The following is a 21303-nucleotide window of genomic DNA, read 5'->3' as shown; positions in this document are numbered from 1 at the left end:
ACTCTTCAAAATGAGTGCATGGGGAGGAAATATCCACATAGGCAGCCCAACACAATCTGGACCCAGTAGAGGTTCTGATATTGAAAATGCTCGACTACAAACTGCACATGAAATATGGTGGGCTAGCATTGAACTCTCTCATGGTTTACCTTGCAGTAATAATGGTGTGTCACACTCCAGTGGAGTCATACTATTTTCCCATGCGACAGTAACAAAATACCTTAAGGGCCTCCGTCATATCTCCCTTCAGTTAGAGAGCCAACTCCCATGTGGGAACTCAATGTTGTCTTCCTAAAATTCACAGAGCCTCCACCGCTGTCAGATCGCTCAGTACACCAATGACCATCAAGAAAGTCTTTCTGATTGAGTCAGTGAGCTCCAAGCCCTCAAGGCTGAACTGTCTTACACATCCTTCCATAGGAACATGGTGGTGTTGAGACCATGTTCTAAGTTTCATCCTAAGATGGTTTCAAAATTCAGCCTGAACCAATTACTTTGCAAGTCTTCCTGAAACCACACTTGATGCTGGGAGAAAGAGTATGGCCAGAGTTTGCTCTTTTACCATAACAGGACCAAACTTTTCAGGCTATCTTCCTGCCTCTTTGTGGCCATATCTAGCCTATCAAAAGGACAACCCATCTGTGGAGCATTTTTGTGTGCCATCGTGTTCAGACAGCTGGCGAGCCTCTGTCTGAACACCGGGGGACACTCCACCAGAGCACAGGCAGCGTTTTCTGCCTGCTTTGGGAATGTGCCAGTCTCTGAGAACTGCAATGCTGCAACATGGAGCAATTCACTGACTTTTCTTGTTTTTTACCTTGACATGGCAACCAGGTCAGATGCCAAGGTCAGAAGAGCAATACTGGAATAACTGTTTGACTGATAGAGCTGAAATTCCTTACTCTCGCCATCCAGGGAGGATGCTCTTTTCCAGTCGCTTGCGGTGGGATCCACACTGATACACATTTGAAGAAGGAATGGTTTCTTACCCTACATTAATTGCAGCTCTTGGAGATGATGTCAGTGTGGATCCCATGACCTGCCCTCCATCCACACTTTCTGGAGTTCTCAGAAACACGGGCTTTGAATTGCAAGGGAACTGAGGGCAGGTCGGCCACCCTGTCCTTCATGCCTTTGTGTGGGAGCATGTGCAGCTCCTACAGACACTGCTGTTCAAAAAACCCTCCAGCCTCACATGCGTGAGGCACATACACACCTACAGTGGGATCTACATTGATTACCATAGGTACTGTAATAAACAGTTCTCTTTTGAATGCTTGTCCATTTGCATGTTTCACTGTAGGTGCTCGCAAAACTGGCGTGGAAAGCACCAGCATTTGTGACTTCCTCCTCATGAAAGGTAGATAGTGTCAAGTCCGATCTCTAAAGGGGTCAAATTCTTTTATATCTACCCAATGCCCTCTTCCCTGCTGATGAGAATGGACAATGAGAAACCATGCCAGATTAGAGCAACACCAAAGACTGTGACCAAAGAAATTAGATTTACTTGGGAGAAAAGCTTACTACTTGGTGAGGTTGCAATTTAGGGTGTCATACTACCAGGCCCTTCTGGCCAGGTGTGACCTCAGGATCCCTGAGAAATGAATGTGCTTTAGAGACAAGGTCCTGCCATAAATGAAAGAGGAATTCATGCCTCTAGTGTCAGATGGTGATGAGAACCAGTCTTCCGGCGGCCCTAGATGCAGAGGACTCTGCTACAAGATCCATGGCTATAGCTGTAATCATGAGATGATCATCGTAGTTGCAGGGCTTGGGCTTCCCTTGCAAGGCACAGACAATAGTAGAGGGTCTTGTATTTGGAGGATCAGTTCAAAGACCAGTAAAAGTCTTCATAGCTTGAAGGATTTGCAGGCTACCCAATTGTCCCTCAGGGTCTACACACTGACCCCAAAAAGCAAGCACATGAAACAGCCATATGTGCCTCCGAAGGTCACCCCTGCCTACATTTATTAGTCAACTCCCTGCTGAACACCCCCCCACCCCCACCCCCGGTCAATTATTCCAGTGACAGACTGGCCACATCACAGACCTCTCAACCTGCTGTGTTCCAGAAACTTAACTTTTGACGGGACCTTTGAGAGGTCTGAATTCACTCCCATAGCTCCAAAGACTCCATTCCCACACTTTGGAAATCATTTATCCCTATTCCTGGTGGTTAATCACCACAGACCTATGGGTTTTGGATACTGTGACGTCAAGGTATCTTGTCCACTTCCAAACAACGCCTACCCCCAAATCACCTTCTCTGTCCCTTTTCAGGGACCTTTCTCCCAGGGCTCTTTTACAAGAGGTTCTCTTGCTACTTTCTTTTGGAGGGATCAAGATGGTACGTCCTTGTTATCAAAGGAAGGGAGGTCTACCGAAGAGATGTCCTTCTTCCAAAAAAAAAAAAAAGGGAGGTGTGAAATATATTCTGGATTTAAGAGACCTTGATGTGTTCACACTCAAGTTTGAAGTTCAGGATGGTCACCATAGCATAGATAATTCCTACGCTGGAGTCAGGAGCCTGATTTCCATCTGTCTATCTACAAGATGCATACTATCACCTATTAATCATTCCACAGCATGGGAAGTACATGATGTTCACGGTTGGCCACGAGCACTGTGTGCTATCCTTCGGACTCTGTCTCTCAAGAGTATTCACCAAAGCACTAGCAACAGTAGAGGCGTACTTAAGAAAAAAAGGTATCGTGGTATAACCCTACCCAGGCAATTGGTTGATTTGAGAACAATCTTATCAGACCTCGGAATCATCTGCTTCACATTCAGTCTGTTCCACACACTAGGCCTGAAAGTCAACATACAGGAATCAAACTTGAGTCCAATCCAGAGAATCATATTCATCGGCGTGATCCTTGACTCCACCAAATCCATGACCTGCCTTCCCCAAACACATCTGAGAATCTGTCAACCTTGGAATCTGTTGATTTGGAATCAGACTTACCACTGTAAGGATATGTCTTGCCCATCTGTGTCACATGGCCTCCTGTTCCTTTGTGACGCTGCATACCAGACTTCACTTTCACTGTATGCAGGGTTGGTTCAGGCTGGTCTGTATGCCCGCCAGACACCTCAACATGTGTTTGTGTACTCCCTCTAGTACTGTCATCTCAGAGAAGGTGAAAGGATCTAGCAAATGCCTGCCCCCTTCTAGCTGCTTTTCCATCCCATATTATGCTGACAGAAGCATCACTTGTGGTATGGGGAACACACATGAAAGACTTTTGGGTACAAGGCTGCACTACAAGAGAAGCAAGGATACACATCAGCCTCCTGGAACACCGAGCCATGCACAAGGCTTTTGAGTCCTTTCTCCATCATATCAAAGGGCAGATGGTCCAAATAATGACAGACAACATGACCACCATGTTCTACACTGAACAGGTCAGTGTGAGGTCTTCCCTGCTCTGCCAAGAAGCTGTCAGACTTTGGAACTGGTGTATCAGGCATCAGTTTTCCTGTAAGTGTACAGCTGACCAGATCTGCAGAACACCTTGGCAGACAACCTGAGCAGACACTTCTCTCCCAATCACAATGGGAGCTGAAGAATTCCATTGTTCAGAACGTCTTCTCACATTGGGATCACCTACTAAGAGACCTATTCACAACACAAGATGGCAAAAAGTGTTTGATGTTCTGCTCCAGGGGAAAATAAAACCAGATTCCCTAGCAGATACATTCCTAATCCAGTGGCTGGGAGCCTTGATACATGCCTATCCTCTGGCCCCTGCTCCAAAGGTCAAATAGGACTCAGCCAGGTTGCACTTGACAGCCCCGACATGGCCAAGATGATTCTGGTTCCTAGGCCTCCGGAGGCTATCAGCTGTTCAGCCCAAGACTTTACCTCTGCTTCTGGGTTCTGGTGTTGCAAACTATGGGAGAGAGCCTGCATCCAGAACTGAGATCCTTCCATCTCGCAACTTGGGGCCTCAATGGATGTTGGCTATAGAGTAAGCCTGCTCTTCTCCAGTCAGAAATGTTCTCATGAATAGCAGAAAAGACTGAAACAAACTTACTTGGCGAAAAGGATGATAGATTTTCACTGGCATCAGTGAGAAAACATCATTTCTCATCACTCTTCTGTGCCTGTGTTACAGGGTGACTGTTCGTTTTGAGAGGAAACAAGTCCAGTGCACCTCTGATTCATCTGCTCACTCCAGTTGGGGTGTAAAAGAGGTAACTGGGCCCTAGAGGGGGAAGAGACCTTAGCACACCAGTGGAGTCAATCAGGAAAAGCCCAGGTGAGCGCTGTATGGGAGTGAGAGTTTTGGCAGGTGATTGCTGCCTGAGACCAGGAGATTGCAGAAGGTCCCTGAAAGAAGCAGAGGGTATCTGAAAGCAGGAAAGTAGCAAAGAGTGGTTTGACGACTGATCCTGAAGCCAGAGAATGAGGGCTGAAGTCAGGAGAGTAGCAGAGGGAGTTGCTTGCTGCTGGCTTTTAAACTGGAGAGTGAGAGCCAAGGGCAAAAGAGGGCTGAAGGCAGGAGAGCAGTGGAGGGGCTGGAGCCAGAGGACCAGAGAATACTGAAGCTCTCCTAGCCGAGGGGGTAGTTTCTGCTGGGAAGAATGGTGCGACACTCCAACTGGAAGGGCTGGGGTGGCTATCCTGGTAAAGGAGAAGAGCAATAAAAGAGCTGGTGTATAGTGGAAGATGCTGGAGAATGGCAAGGAAGCACTCCCAGTAGGAGCTTCTTCCTGAAACAGTGGGGTTTTAAGGACTGTATGCTCTGTGTGAGAGAAATTGATTGTTTGTGATTTTTGTTATGGGTCATTTGAACTGTTTTTGTAATAAACTATCCCCTAAGGAGGGTATTACCAAGTCAAGAAAGCTTGAGTGGAGTCACTGGGGACTCTGAAGGAGGGAAACTGAGGCAGACGTGCCTGTTCTGCCTCAACCTGCTGCTAGAGGGCACCTTAGGACGGGCAGTCTTATCACACTCAAATCCTGGATTATCTTCTGGAGCTGAAACAGAACAGCCTGTCCTTGAACTCAGTGAGGGTACATTTCTTAGCGGTTTCAACCAATCACTCTGACAGAAAACCAGCGTCTCTTCCTATCCGACTAAATAAGTTGTTAAAGTTTCTGATTATGGTATTTCCACCGGAACCTGTTTCCCCATGGGATATTAATCCAGAACTTTCAGCTCTCATGGGTACATCCTTCAAACCAGTGGCAACCTGCTCTCTATTACGCTTGTCTATGAGGACGACATTTCTGATTGCCATTATTTTGGTGAGAAGGATCGGTGTGAGATCTAGGCACTGATGGCTCAACCCCAACCTCACACATTCTCCCTCTCCATTATCTGGACAAGGTATCTCTGAGAACACATCCCAGATTTCTACCTAAGGTGGCCATGAAATTCTGCTTAAACCAGCAAATCCACTACTGGTGTTCTTTCCTAATCCTCGCACAAAAAGGGTGGAGGTGACACTTGACACCTTGGAAATAAGAAAGGCTTTGACCTTCTACTTCCAGAGGACAAAACTATTCAGATCCTCACCCAGACTGTTCATCTGCATGGCAGAGAATGAATGTCTCAATTATATCAATGCAAAGATTGTCAAACTGGATCTCTGTGTCAATGCCTGCTACAAGGTGGCCAAAGTAAACTAGCTTACTACACTCAAGGCTCTCTCAACTAGGGCTCAAGAAGCATCACTAAGGAATGTGCTTACCTCTGACATCTGCATGGGCAACCTGGATGTTGGTTCACACATTCACAAAATGTTCTATCTGGCCTGAAGCCCTCCAGGTCCGATGTTGCCTTTGGTGAAGTGGTGCTGCAGTCCTTGTTTTATTGAAGACTCCAAGCTCTATTGCACAGGGTCCCTGCTTGGGAGTCCCCATTAGTGGCCTGTGTATATGGACAAGAACCTGAGAATGACAAGTTACTTACCTTGTAGTAATTTGAGTTCTTCAAGATGTTTTGACTGTATGCATGTTCCACTGCCTGTCCTCCTTTCACTCTACCTCAGAGTCCTTACACCTTGGATTCTGAAGTTGAGAGGAAATTAAGTGGCAGTTGGCTTGCACTGCCCTCGTATGCCTTTGACCTGGAGCGTGAGGACTCTTGGCACATTTGCATTTTACAGACACTGCTGGCCAAAAAACTACAAACTGCAGCACACGAAGTGCACGTGCACCCATTAGTGGAATATGCATGTGGACCGCACATCTTCAAGATCTCCTCTTATTGTACTTATTTTTCTAACTGAGGTATGCATAGAGACAGCTGTGGCTTTGATTGGAGTGTCAAGTAGATAGACCAATAGATGGTCTGAATTTTGATACCACGAGCTAGAGTCTGGAACTGTCCTGTCTCTCACTCTTCTCACAATTCAGTCTCTAAGGCTACAAAATGGGCTTTGAGTAGATGTGAGTGTCAGCTTCTTCATGGACAATGAAGGACAAAAACGCTCTGATTGCTATTTTAGATTAAACTTCATGCTTTTGGGTTCCTTGTGCTTTGTACATAACACAAATTTGAGCCTTTCCAGGCAAAATCCCCTTAATTCCTCTAAGATTCTCCCCTCTTCAGTCTTTCTAAGAAATTACTGTTACAGTAACATTTTCCCACCCCACCATGTCCCCCCTCCACACACACACAACTCAGGTCTCTTTGCTAACTTCTTGCCTCTTTCCACGTCAAGTTTAAACTCTTCGCTTTCACAACATTGCACAGTTCTGCCTCTCAGTCCTTCTCTTTCCCTGCTCACCTGCTCTCTGCCATCCTTCACACTTTGATGTTCCCTTTGTCTCCTACTTGTGCTGTTGTGCCTCTTATTCTTTCTACTTCTTGCCCTCACTCCCAGTGCCCCAAACACGCTTGTGTCTGATTAGAGATCCCTCCTTCTGACTCACTGGTGCCTGGCTTTCCTCCACTCTCCTTGGTTCTAGCACTAGCTTCTCCTCATTTGCCCAGCCTTAGGCTCACATTTGGTAGTCTGACCTCTCATGTCCAAGATTTTATTTTGTACCTTCTTATGTCAGCTTGTCATCTCTCCCTTGCCTGTATTAGTGAGATGTAGACTGTAAGCTCTCTGGGGTCTATATTTCTGGGAAGTGCCATGCATGCTTGTGGTGCGTTCTTGAGTATTCAGTATTAATATTACTACTTTGTATGTCTTCCAGCGGAGGAGAAGGCTCGAGAGGCAGAGAGTAAAGCCCGTGCACTAGAACTTCGCCTGGGCGGGGATCTCACACGAGACTCCAGGGTGAGATTTCTGCATTTCTCTGTCTGTTTGCTGCGGGTTCAGAGCCACCCCTCCCTAAGCTAAGTGGAGTTGGCAATACCAAGTACTAACCAGTGTTTCAGTGTGGACAGGTGGCCATTCCTGCTGGAGATGTTATTGTGCTGATTCTGTGTTCAGTCTTCCCAGGCATCCTTAATGTCTGTTTTCTTCAACAGATGTGCTTACATTTTGCAAGGTTTGACAGTGGCTTGTTTCTACTCAGTTGAGGGAGCCATGTGAGCATTGCTTCTGCCTGGGGTGAAGTACCCCAGGATGTATATGCAGTGGGCAGGCGAGACTCTGGCAAAGTGTCAGTATAGGGTCCTGGTGAGCTTGATTGTAAAGGTCCTTTGTTCAATGCCATTGCTCTAAAGAAGAGAGCCTGGATAGTAGTAAATTTCCAGATGTTTTTGTGGCTACCACTCCTGTTGGGCTTACGGTTTGGTCCTAAATTTGCCCTCTTCGTAGCTAGAATTTTTTTTTTCTTTTCTCACAAGCGGTATTCCTCCGAAGCCACACCTTGTGCAACTTTCATGCCAGCTCTGAAAGCTAAGCTAAGCAAGGCTAGGCCAGTCAGTACTTGGATGGGAGACCTTCAGGGAAATACCAGGTGATAAGTAAGGTGGCACTCAGTATTAAAAATGCATCAACCTACTGCTAGATGTTGCTTTGATTTTTTCACGAGAAGTACTGTAAAACCACATTCCTTAACCCACAGCACTATTTGTATGAGCTGGCGTATTAGTCCCAGTGTCTTACCCAAATTCCATTTTGTCTTCCTAAATTCCCCTACTGTTTCAGTTGGATACAGGATTCTTTGTTTCCTCTTCTAATCTGTCGTGTAATGTTGCTGAGGGTGGTTAAACAATTGTTGTGCTTCACCCCAGAGGTAGCTGTTTTCATTGATTTACTGTGGCTAGTGAGAAGATTTCTGTGTCTAAGTCTGTAAAATGCTTTGGGATCCTTTGGAAGGAGAGGTGCTACAGAAATGTTTAATTTTGGTTTTACTGTGAGGTGCTTTGTGTCTGCAGGTGACTCTACGGCAAGTCCAGAACACAGCCATAACCATGCGTAGAGAGGCTGATGTCAAGCGGCGGATCAAGGAGGCAAAGCAGCGGTGAGTACAAGGCCGCTTGGGGCTTCAGTTGTCCCGAGCTGTTGCTCTGTAGCCCTCTCAGGCTTGAGCAGGTGTCTGTTATCTTGGCTCACCCCCAGGGACCACCCAGTTGACCTTGTTGGAGGAACATAGCCAGTTCTACTCTGAAGCCCATGTAGGTGAGGCTATTCAGAGCTTTGCACCTTTGACCTTGCAAGGTGACCTTGAGAGGAGTTTGCTGTTCTGATAGCTTGGGGCTCTCCAGGCCCCTCTTCCTTACTGAACTTGCTAAAATGTATTTGTTGTGGCTTGCGAGCCTGGTTTTCTAGAAACCCACACTGTTTTGTAATCCATATAGTAATCAATTGGGATGGGCGATTTTGATGTTGATACCAAGCAACTTAATTGTCCAGCAGTGAAAGGAATAGTGGACTATTTGTTTAGACAACACTGGCATCCTTTCAAATGAATGCAAAGTCAGGACCTGCGGAGTCCATGAAGCCATTCTGGATAAGCATGTAAGCTGGGCGTTTTCAGTATGATGACACCGCAGAGGTCATCCTAAGTGTTCATAATTAAGTTCTCTCCCGTTGAGGTGAATGGGGGGTTCCCTGCTCTCTTGGTGATACTTCTATTATGTCCTGAAGGCTTCCTTTACTACCAGAAGATGAGGTTAGAGCTGCACTAGCATGATCAGGGGGTTGCGGTGTAATGCAATAGCTACTCCAGCATGACTTGGCTTTGCCTGAGTGGATGGGACCAAATCATACTATGACCAGGCTACCCAGTGGTGGCACTAGGTCTGTAATAGGACTCAGGCACAGCTATGGCACTGCAGCTATGCCGTCGTAGCTCCATTGTGTAGAAGGTTCCTGCTTTGACCAAAGGCATTTTTCCATCAATGTAGTTTATCCATTTCTGTGGGCGGTTGACTGAAGAATTCTTTTGTTGAACTAACAGAATCTACAGTGGGAGTTAATCGACCTAACTACAGTGTACGGGACATGAAATTTTTCACAGCCATGAGCGATATAGCTATGTCAGTCTTAATTCACAGGTGTAGACATGGCCTCAATAACATGTCACAGCAGGATTGGGTGACTGTTGTCCTATAACCTGACTTATGGCTGACTTAGAACAACGCTTCCTCAGCTCTCATCCCCTAATGCCCCTACTCTACTTGCGCTACATTGATAACATCTTCATCATCTGGACCCATGGAAAAGAAGCCCTTGACGAATTCCACCATGATTTCAACAATTTCCATCCCAACATCAACCTCAGGCTGGACCAGTCCATACAACAGATCCACCTCCTGGACACTACGGTGCTAATAAGCTACGGTCACATAAACACCACCCTATACCGGAAACCTACTGACCGCTATACTTACCTACTTGCCTCCAGCTTTCATCCAGACCACACCACACGATCCATCGTCTACAGCCAAGCTCTACGATACAACCGCATTTGCTCCAACCCCTCAGACAGAGACAAACACCTACAAGATCTCTATCAAGCATTCTTACAACTACAATACCCACCAGCTGAAGTGAAGAAACAAATTGACAGAGCCAGAAGGGTACCCAGAATTCACCTACTCCAGGACAGGCCCAACAAAGATAATAACAGAACACCACTAGCCATCACCTTCAGCCCCCAACTAAAACCTCTCCAACGCATCATCAAGGATCTACAACCTATCCTGAAGGACGACTAATCACTCTCACAAATCTTGGGAGACAGGCCAGTCCTTGCCTACAGACAGCCCCCCAACCTGAAGCAAATTCTCACCAGCAACCACACAACAGAACCACTAACCCAGGAACCTATCTTTGCAACAAAGCCCATTGCCAACTGTGTCCACATATCTATTCAGAGGACACCATCATAGGGCCTAATCACATCAGCCACAGTCAGAGGCTTGTTCACCTGCACATATGCCATCATGTGCGAGCAGTGCCCCTCTGCCATGTACATTGGTCAAACTGGACAGTCTCTACGTAAAGAATAAATGGACGGAAATCAGACGTCAAAAATTATAACGTTCATAAACCAGTCGGAGAACACTTAAATCTCTCTGGTCACTCGATCTCAGACCTAAAGGTCGCAATATTAAAACAAAAAGACTTCAAAAACAGACTCCAACGAGAGACTGCTGAATTGGAATTAATTTGCGAACTGGATACAATTAACTTGGGCTTGAATAGAGACTGGGAATGGATGTGTCATTACACAAAGTAAAACTATTTCCCCTTGTTTATTTCCCCCTCTGCTCCTTGGACGTTCCTGTTAACTGCTGGAAATGGCCCACCTTGATTATCACTACAAAAGGTTTTCTCCCTCCCTCCCCCCCGCTCTCCTGCTGGTAATAGCTCATCTTAAGTGATCACTCTCCTTACAGTGTGCATAACACCCATTTTTTCATGTTCTGTGTGTATATAAATCTCCTCACTGTATTTTCCACTGAATGCATCCGATGAAGTGAGCTGTAGCTCGCGAAAGCTTATGCTCAAATAAATTGGTTAGTCTCTAAGGGGCCACTAGTACTCCTTTTAGTCTTATAACCTGATTAATCTTGGTAGTTTCACTACTGAAGATGAGCCCAGAGAAGAAAACAGTAGTATGCCGGTGGGAGCTTTGTTGACCTTTTTGCCACTGCAAATTCATATGACGAGATCAAAAGCTGAGATTCCTTCAAGAAAATGGAATTCCCCCTGCGACTCCACAAGGTGGTGTTAGACTTAACCGACTTGCTTAATGTGCATACCTTCTGTGCTCACACATCCTGATAAATTCCCTTCCACTTTGGGAAATGCAGGTATAGATCTTAATATACCTTTCTTACACGCTTTCATAAGCAGTGAAATACTTTTAAATATCATTGTTGTTAATGGTCATCATTGTCATTGAGTAAGCATCCATATAAAATGACCGGAATAGGCTGTGCTAGGATCTGTTGATTCAGGCTTTCTGCAAACTCAGGCAGATGTCTATGAATTGGTTATACTCATTTCACATTTTGAAGGTTTTTTTCATAACCATAATAGCTAGAGACTCAGCAATTTAGAATGAAAGCTGAGACTTTGAGAACAATTGAGAGGTCTGTCTGCCTGCCCCTCCTCCCACACAAATTCCCTTGTACGCCCCCAGGGTACTGCACTTTGGGAAGCACTGACCGAAAATCTTTGCTAGATGTGGACCTAGATAGACTCTCCCACAGACAGCAGGAGGAGAGAAAATAGTTTGAATTTAAAATTGATCTTAGAAGAGTTGACTTCAGGGATGCAGAAATCCATGTGGGAGACAGTTTTCCTCCTATTCCCATGTACATAACGTCTTTTCCTTATTAATTATTTCTTCATTCTGATGGAAGTGCTGCATAAAATAGAATCCTATGAATGGGGCCCAAGGGGATGTTCTACTCTCCCTTATTAATAGACATAAAACACCTAGTGAATTCCAGCAAACAACTCCTCTTGGAAGTGCATCATCCCACTATTAAACAGCAAATGTGAAACTATAAGAACTAAAATTCAAGAAATCTTTAGGAACAGCAACATTGCACTTACCCCCGAGTGTAGCTGGGAAACCTTTAAAGCTAACATACATGATTATACTTCCCTACATAAAAAAGTTTTAAAAAAATATTGAAATCAACTTCAGAAATCAAAAATAAATACCTTGGCTGTAAAATCTAAGCAGACATTAAAGCTCTTAACTGCAAAAACAAACTTAGCTCTAGTAGATAGCCTAACCCTGGCTAAACATGTCTGAAAAGTTTCAGAGGGTGCGGAAATGAATATGTGAGACAAAATGAAAACTCCCAGCCTGATTAACCAGACACAACGATTTGGCCAAATTTATTTCTGAGCTAGAATTAGTGAATTGTCAAGTAACTTCAGGTCTGCAAATAATAGAGCATAAAACCCTATGTGCTGTTTCTCTCTCTCCTCCCCGCAAGTCCCCAGGTAAGCAAAGAGTTTTTAGACAGGGCAGGACTCTCTCCCTAACTGAAGAACTATACAAGTCTAGAAAGCGAGATACTGAGCAAGGTCCCAGGATGTAAAGGGAGCCCTATTGTACAAAACAACACCTTTCCCAGACTCCCAACAAACTCTTCACTTAAAAAAATGGAATTATAGGTGACTTCTGAACTCCTGCTAGATAATCTTCCTACTGTTAACTTGCTTTGGTTCTGATTTCGTTAATATACTAAACCCAATGCACCTTCTCTAGCACAAGCCCTGATAGTCTTATGAAATGTCAACAAAAATATAGCAAATGGGACAGAATTGATATTACCAACAATAACAGGCTTTGTATGTTGAAGTCCACTGTCTGTCTGGCAAGGTAAGTCAACCTACTCTGGCCCCTTGTAACAGGGAAGGAGGAGGAGTTCTGTTGGGAGCTCACATTGAAAGAGGCTTCCATTAACCTGCTTACTACCCAGTGAAAAATGAAACTTTCTCTTAAATTGGTACAATGAGACAACTACTGCATATCCCGTCCAGAAGCCTTTTAGAAACTGGAAATAACTCTCCTGCCTTTGAGCTCCAGAGGGGAACCAGGCAATGGAGGTGCACTGTCCCCCTTCCTTTTGTCACAGAAGCTCACATCTGCATAAATTCTCAAGTCACAGGAGTCCAACTGGCAAAGTTTTAACACCAAAACTCTTTGTGTGAATTACCTGTTTGTGTTGTCCTAACCCTGACATCTCTGCCTGCAGTATTCAAAATGTTGGCTCCCTTCAATAAAAGTTCAGGATTAAAAATCAATTGGGACACAAATATTCCAGGTAGTCTCCCAACAATTGGTTCAATCAAAACTTACCCCACTAAAGAATGTTCTGTCTCTTAAATATCTGGGCATGAATGTGACAATGAGATCGATCCAATTTACAAAATGAATGATCACTTAACACTAGATAAAGTCTGTCAACTGCTAGCCAAGTGGGCACTTCTTCCGATATTCCTTATCTCCAAAGTTAACGTTCATAAAAATGTTCATCTTAGTAATGTGCACTTCTCTTTGAAAACGTTGCTGTCTCATTAACAAAGAATTTCTTTAAAAGGCTGCCATACCAGCTTTGCTCTGGGCCAGCAGAGTCCCAAGTAATGACTACAACACAGGAAGGAAGAGATTGCTGTCCCTAGCTTCTGCCTTTATTACTTAGGGTACATCTACACAGCAAAAAAACCCCAAACCCTCTGCAGCAAATCTCAGAGTCCAGGTCTACAGATTTAGGTTCGCCGGGCTTGTGCTACAGTGCTAAACGTAGGTGTGTAGTTGCTGCATCTTAGCCTGGAGCTTGGGTTCTGAAGCCCAGGGAGGGGGTGTTTCAGAGCCCTAGCTCCAGCCTGAACCAGAGCGTCTTCATGGCTATTTTTAGCACTGTAGCACAAGCCTCATGAGTCCAAGTCAGTAGATCCAAGCTCTGAGACTTACTGCCGCAGGTTTTGTTGTTGTGTAGATGTATCCTTAGCCTCCCAACTGTGATATCTTGATTCTAAGACAACCCAAAACCTCCAGAAAGTGAACTTAAAAAGGATTTAATGGATCGGTTTTGTTAGGAGATATTTTGTGCCTTTGATCTATCGGGCCATGAAGCAGAGCCCTGCAGTTAAAAATATCTCTGTATCTCCTAGTCTGGCTACACCTAGGAGCATAGAATCACATTAATACAAATAATAAGAGAATGGACATTGACTAGATCAACTTGTCAGGCATTTATTCTAAAATATTTCAGTAGCATAGGATAACCTTCCATCTAACAATTGCAAATCATCAGAACTGACACATACATGGCACATTTCATACTCTTAGGTCTGGTCTACACTAGTGGGGGGGGGGATTGATCTAAGTTATGCAACTTCAACTATGTGAATAGCACCGCTGAAGTCGACGTACATAGATCTACTCACCGCAGTGTCTTCACTGCGGTGAGTCGACTGCTGATGCTTCCTGGTCCACTCTGCCCGCACCTCTTGCTCTGGTGGAGTACCAGAGTCGATATGAGAGCACTCGGCAGTCGATTTATGGTGTGTACACGATCGACTCTCTCTGGATCGATCACTGCCCGTCGATCCAGCAAGTAATGTAGACAAGCCCTTAAAGAAAACAAGAGAACGTGAATTAATATTATGAACAGATAGTTGAATAGCTCCAAAAAAGGCTTCCAGCTTTTCACCAGATTAGGCATGAAATGATTAATCTGGGTGAAGCACATGAGAGCTACAAATCTTGATGTAAACTGGGAAACAAAAATTGGATACATTATGCTCTGTAACTATTACTGATGCAAGTGCTGATATAGCAATCAGTGCTGTACAAGATCCAAAGGAACACTCAGTCTGATCCTGGATCTACCAGTCTAAATTCTACAAGGTGCTAAGTATGGATTGCACAGATGGCTCATCACTCTGCATCATTGGGCAGTAATTTACAATTTAATTTAGAGAACCATAGTTTATGTAAAATGTAGACAAGTACTTTTAAATATTTTGCACCAAATGTACATCAGTGCAACCATGGTGGTTCTTAGAATCCATTCCAATCAGGTGTGTGTGTGCTGCCTGCACGCCAGTTGGAAGATTTTTCCCTTAGCAGCATCTGTAGGGTCGGCCTGGGCGCCGCCCTGGAGTCGCACCTTCATGGTGCCCAATATAGGGCCCTGCTGACCCACCACCTCGAGTTCCTTCTTACCACCGGTGACGTCTAGCTGGAACAAACTGTTGTTTTTGCTTTGCAAGTGCGTTTGGGCAGTGTCCACTCTTCGTGTTCATAGTTTGTAGTAGTTTCTAGTGTTTGTTAGTTAGTTAATAGTATTAGTAGTTCTGAAGTTTCCTTTTGGCCTCCCCCTCACCCCCAACAACTCTTCCCCAGTACCGGGGTATGCTCCAGTCCCCAGGGTTCAAGCTCTGTGAGGACTGTGCCTAAGAGTGACCCGCACTCTTCCTGTCTGTGGTGTCTCGGGGAGAGCCACCAGAAGGAGAAATGCAGAATTTGCAAAGGATTCCATCCTAGGACCTTAAAGGACCAAGATCAAAGACTTACGATCCTTCTAATGGAAGCGGCACTCTGGCCGCGATCCGGGGTCGGCAGAATCCACGCCCAGCACCTCCTCGTCAGTGTACAATCCAGTACCGAGGAAGGATCCCAAGGAGTCACAGCTCTGCCCATAGACAGTCTTCTGTGAGGCACTGGTCTCAATCCTCAGTGCCCCAGAAAAAGAAAAGCCTGGAGAGCCTCCCGCATCCAAGCCCAAGGAGCCTGCAGCAGGGAGACCTGATTCGGGCAACATCACCTCGGCTCCTCTACCTCCTAGGGTCTCATCGACTCCTGCCCTCCTCTGGGTCCAGTTGAGTCTGAAGCCTCATCGCTTTCCGGACTGACAGGGCAGGCAGCTACAGCACCCCTCAATGTCAGAGGCATTCAGTGCAGCTCAGGACTTTATGCATCTCATGGCACTGTCCTCCCTGCAGAGGAAAAACAAGTTGCCGCTGACTCCCCGGCCCCCGTTCCCATCAAGGGGCAAGCTGGCAATGATGGCGCATTGATTCCCATCTCCAGCACACCTCTCCCCAGCACGGTCCACCCACATGGGGGGGCCACACTCGGAACAGTTTCTCGGCACTGTTCGTCAGCACAGCGGAACATTGCTCCTCTCTGGTCCTCCTTCTCGGAGACCTTGGAGTCGGAGGTGGAATCCTACTGCTCTGATAGGACCAGGAACAGACGGTCCAGGTCCCACCGTGACCACCAGCCCTATCCGGCGCTGTGGCCACCGAAGTGGCAACCCTCAACTAAATGGCATTGGACCCGGCAGATGTGGCTTCCCGCACAATGATCACAGGGGTTGCAATGAGGAGGAGTTCCTGGTTGCAGGTCTCGGGTCTCCCCTGTGAGGTCCAACAAACCATGCAGGACCTCCTCTTCGAGGATTCAACCCTCTTTTCTGATAAAACGGACAAAAGACTCCACAGTCTAAGGGACTCGAGCCACCCTCAAGTCCTTGGGCCTCCACACGCCCGCCACTCTGTGCAGGCACTTCTGGCCGCGGCCTCCCTCGTGGTTCTACCAACTGCAGAACTGTCAGGATTCTCCTCGGAGTTGGAATAGGAGCGGCATGAGAAGACAGCACCCATCCTCAGGCCAGGGCTCTGGCCAGTCCAAACCACGTCCTGGCCCCAGACCAGCCTTTTGAGGGTGATGTCGAGGGCGACACACCAGTGCAAGAACTGGATCTACCCAGCCTACCTTTTCATCCTATCCCCTTTCTACCATGCATGGTCCCGTATCACTTTGGACCAGTGGGTACTCTCCATCCTGCCCTTCCAGCCCCTTTCCCCGTCCCTCTTCAGGAACCCCTCTCACAAGCAAATCTTTATACAGGAGATTCACTCGCTCCTCTCGCTAGGGGCAGTGGAAGAGGTTCCTCAGGAGCAAAGGGGCAAGGGTTTCTACTCTCAGTATTTCCTAATACCGAAAGCCAAGGCTGGGCTCAGGCCCATCTTAGACCTGCGAGAACTCAACAAGTTTGAAGAAGCTCAAGTTCTGTGTGGTCTCTTCGGCCTCCATTATCCCCTCATTGGATCCAGGGGGCTGGTATGCTGCCCTCAACTTGAAGGATGTATACTTCCACAAAGCAATAATTCCACCCCACAGAAAATACCTCAGGTTTGTGGTGAACAGCAACCGCTATCAGTTCGCAGTCCTCCCTTTTTGCCTGTCAGCAGCTCCTCGAGTGTTCACCACCTGCATGGCAGTTGTGGCAGCGTTCCTGCACAAATGGCAGGTACAGGTGTTCCCATACCTCGACGACTGGCTGCTCAAGGGCTGCTCCAGGTCTCAAGTGGAGGCACAGGTCGGCTTCATAAGAATGACGTTTGGCAAACTGAAAAGGAGTACTTGTGGCACCTTAGAAACTAAGGGAAATCAGTGCTGTCCCCCGTTCAGAGGATAGAGTTTATAGGGGCAGTGCTGGACTCGACACAAGCCAGGGCATACCTCCCAGAAGCGAGGTTTTGGTCCCTGGGCGACAACATACAAGGTCTCAGGCAGTTCCCCACCACTACACCAAGGAATTGCCTGAAGCTCCTGGGATACGTGGAGGCTTCTACCTACATAGTACAGCAGGGATCAGCAGCTACCTTTGGCATGCGGCCCGCCAGGGAAAGCCGCTGGCGGGCCGGGCCAGTTTGTTTACCTGCAGAGTCCGCAGGTTCGGCTGATCACAGCTCCCACTGGATGCGGTTCGCCATCCCAGGCCAATGGGGGGCTGCAGGAAGCAGCATGAGCCGAGGGATGTGTTGGCCGCCCTTTCCGCAGCTCTCATTCATAGAATCATAGAATATCAGGGTTGGAAGGGACCTCAGGAAGTCGTCTAGTCCAACCCCCTGCTCAAAGCAGGACCAGTCACCAACTAAATCATCCCAGCCAGGGCTTTGTCAAGCCTGACCTTAAAAATATCGAAGGAAGGAGATTCCACCACCTCCCTAGGTAATGCATTCCAGTGTTTGACCACCCTCCTAGTGAAAAAGTTTTTCTTAATATCCAACCTAAACCTCCCTCACTGCAACTTGAGACCATTACTCCTTGTTCTGTCATCAGCTACCACTGAGAACCGTCTAGAGCCATCCTCTTTGGAACCCCCTTTCAGGTAGTTGATAGCAGCTATCAAATCCCCCCTCATTCTTCTCTTCCTCAGACTAAACAATCCCAGTTCCCTCAGCCTCTCCTCATAACTTATTTGCCCCAGACCTCTAATAATTTTTGTTGCCCTCCGCTGGACGTTTTCCAATTTTTCCACATCCTTCTTGTAGTGTGGGGCCCAAAACTGGACACAGTACTCCAGAGGAGGTCTCACCAATGTTGAATAGAGGGGAACGATCACATCCCTCAATCTGCTGGCAATGCCCCTACATATACATCCCAAAATGCCATTGGCCTTCTTGGCAACAAGGGCACACTGCTGACTCATATCCAGCTTCTCATCCACTGTAACCCCTAGGTCCTTTTCTGCCGAACTGCTGCCAAGCCATTCGATCCCTAGTCTGTAGCGGTGCATGGGATTCTTCCGTCCTAAGTGCAGGACTCTGCACTTGTCCTTGTTGAACCTCATCAGATTTCTTTTGGCCCAATCCTCTAATTTGTCTAGGTCCCTCTGTATCCTATCCCTACCCTCCAGCGTATCTACCACTCCTCCCAGTTTAGTGTCATCTGCAGACTTGTTGAGGGTGCAATCCACACCATCCTCCAGATCATTTATGAAGATATTGAACAAAGCCGGCCCCAGGACCAATCCTTGGGGCACTCTACTTGATACCGGCTGCCAGCTAGACATGGAGCCATTGATCACTACCCGTTGAGCCCGAAAATCTAGCCAACTTTCTATCCACCTGATAGTCCATTCATCCAGCCCATACTACTTTAACTTGCTGGCAAGAATGCTGTGGGATACGGTGTCAAAAGCTTTGCTAAAGTCAAGGAACAACATGTCCCCCACTTTCCCCTCATCCACAGAGCCAGTTATCTCGTCATAGAAGGCAATTAGATTAGTCAGGCATGACTTGCCCTTGGTGAATCCATGCTGACTGTTCCTGATCACTTTCCTCTCCTCTAAGTGCTTCAGAATTGATTCCTTGAGGACCTGCTCCATGATTTTTCAAGAGACTGAGGTGAGGCTGACTGGCTTAAGTTCCCAGGATCCTCCTCCTTCCCTTTTTTAAAGATGGGCACTACATTATCCTTTTTCCAGTCGTCCGGGACTTCCCGTGATCGCCATGAGTTTTCAAAGATAATGGCCAATGGCTCTGCAATCACATCCGCCAACTCCTTTAGCACTCTCGGATGCAGCGCATCCAGCCCCATGGACTTGTGCTCGTCCAGCTTTTCTAAATAGTCCTGAACCACTACTTTTTCCACAGAGGGCTGGTCACCTCTTCCCCATGCTGTGCTGCCCAGTGCAGTAGTCTGGGAGCTGACCATGGGCCTGGGACAGTGAACCGCGGCCAGTGGCAGCTGTGATCGGCCAAACCTGCTGATGCTGCAGATAAACAAACCGGCCCTGCCTGCCAGTGGCTTTCCCTGGCGGGCCGCATGCCAAACGTTTCTGATCCCTGTAGTACAGTGTGCTAGACTCAGATTTCTACCACTTCAGTTGTGGCTAGTGTCAGTGTATTGGCCAGTCCGGATAGGATTATAACCCTGCCTCGCCCAGCACTTGACTCCCTCCTGTGCTGGCTCAACCCACAGGTGGTAGGTGCAAGAGTCCCCTTCACTAGCCCTGACCCATCATTCTTGCTAGTGACAGACGTGTCAGACTTGGGCTGGGGGACACATTTGGGAGACCTCAGAACACAAGGCCTCTGATCTCAGGCGGAACTCGCTCTACACATGAATGTCAGGGAACTGAGAGCAGCGTGCCTGGCATGCCAGACTTTCAGAACCCACCTAGCAGGGAGATGTGTGTCTGTCAGGACTGATACACAACACCACGGCAATGTTTTATACCAACAAACAGGGGGTACACGCTCCTCTCCCGTGTGTCAGGAAGACTTGTGCTGTGGGACTTCTGTGTAGAGCACTCAATACACCTCCAAGCATTGTACCTCCCTGGAATACAGAACGAGCTGGCGGACTGTCTCAGCAGGTCGTTTCATGGCCACGAGTAGTCCCTTCACCTGGACGTAGTAAACTCAATTTTCCATCGATGGGGCTTTTCCCAAATAGACCTGTTTACTAAGTGACGCAACAGGAAGTGTCAGCGATTCTGCTCCTTCCTCAGTCACAGCCCGGGCTAAATCACGGACGCATTCCTCCTCCCATGGGGAGGTCATCTCCTATATGCGTTCCCAACTGTCCCTCTTGTTCACAAGGTGCTCCTCAAGATTCGCAGGGACCAAGCTTTGGTGATATTGATAGCTCCAAGCTGGCCCCACCAGCACTGGTACACATCACTCCTGGAAATGTCCATGGAAACCCCGGTCACCCTGCCGCTGTTCCCGGACTTAATAATGCAGGAACACACCTGCCTCCAACATCTGAACTTAGAGTTGCTCCACCTCACAGCATGGAAGCTGCATGGCTGAACACAGTGGTGCTCTCTTGGTCTGATCAGGTCAGACCAGTTCTCCTTGGCAGCAGGAAACCCTCCACAAGAGCTATCTACCTTGCCAAGTGGAAGAGATTTTCAATCTGGTTGGTGCAGCACCTTCCGTCCCCGACGCTCGCCTCGGTGCAATTTATACTGGACTATATTCTCCCTCTCAAGCAGCAGGGGCTGTCCATGTCGTCCATAAGGGTTCATTTGGCGGCCATCTCCACTTTCCACCCAGGCGCAGAGGGCTTCTCGGTCTTTGCTAACCCAATGGTCAACCGTTTCCTTAAAGGTCTCGACAGGCTATATCAGCGGGTCCGACAGCCTGTCCTAGCTTGGGACCTCAATCTGGTCCTTTCCAGACTATGGCATCGCCATTTGAGCGCTTGGTGACATGCTCCCCATTCTATCTCTCAGACAGGGTGGCGTTTCTGGTAGCGATAACCTCAGCTAGGAGGGTGTCTGAGTTCAGGGCCCTAAGATCAGAGCCCCCTTACGCTGTATTCCATAAGGACAAGGTTCAGCTCAGGCCTCACCCGGCTTTTCTCCCAAAGGTTGTCTCACAATTTCACATCAACCAGGACATCTTCCTCCCTGTATTCTACCCTAAGCTGCACTCCAGGGATGTCCGCAGAGTGCTAGCATTCTACATGGAGAGAATGAAGCTGTTCAGAAAATTGGAGCAGTTATTCGTGGCAATGGCGGACAGAATGAAAGGTCTTCCTGTCCCCGCTCAACATAGCTCTTCATGGATCATGTCATGGATACGGGAGTGTTACCGCTTGGCAAAGGTGCCCGTTCTTTCAATCACCGCGCACTCCTGCAGGGCTCTGGCCTCCTCTTCAGCATT

General features: G+C 47.2%; 1 protein-coding gene across 3 annotated transcripts in view; it reads left to right on the top strand.

Annotated features, from left to right (window-relative positions):
- The window catches only part of MORC2 (MORC family CW-type zinc finger 2), a 120431-nt gene that overhangs the window by 60823 nt on the left and 38305 nt on the right, over positions 1 to 21303 (top strand). For all 3 annotated transcript variants that reach the window (XM_077834864.1, XM_077834863.1, XM_077834865.1), the window contains exons 11-12: positions 7157 to 7239; positions 8289 to 8374. In XM_077834864.1, coding sequence (XP_077690990.1) covers positions 7157 to 7239; positions 8289 to 8374 — 169 coding nt within the window. The remainder of the gene's footprint in view (positions 1 to 7156; positions 7240 to 8288; positions 8375 to 21303) is intronic.

Source organism: Eretmochelys imbricata, chromosome 15, assembly GCF_965152235.1.
Source record: "Eretmochelys imbricata isolate rEreImb1 chromosome 15, rEreImb1.hap1, whole genome shotgun sequence".
NCBI lineage: Eukaryota > Metazoa > Chordata > Testudines > Cheloniidae > Eretmochelys > Eretmochelys imbricata.
Note: the sequence above shows the minus strand (reverse complement) of the source record. Positions and strands in the feature narration are given on the sequence as shown.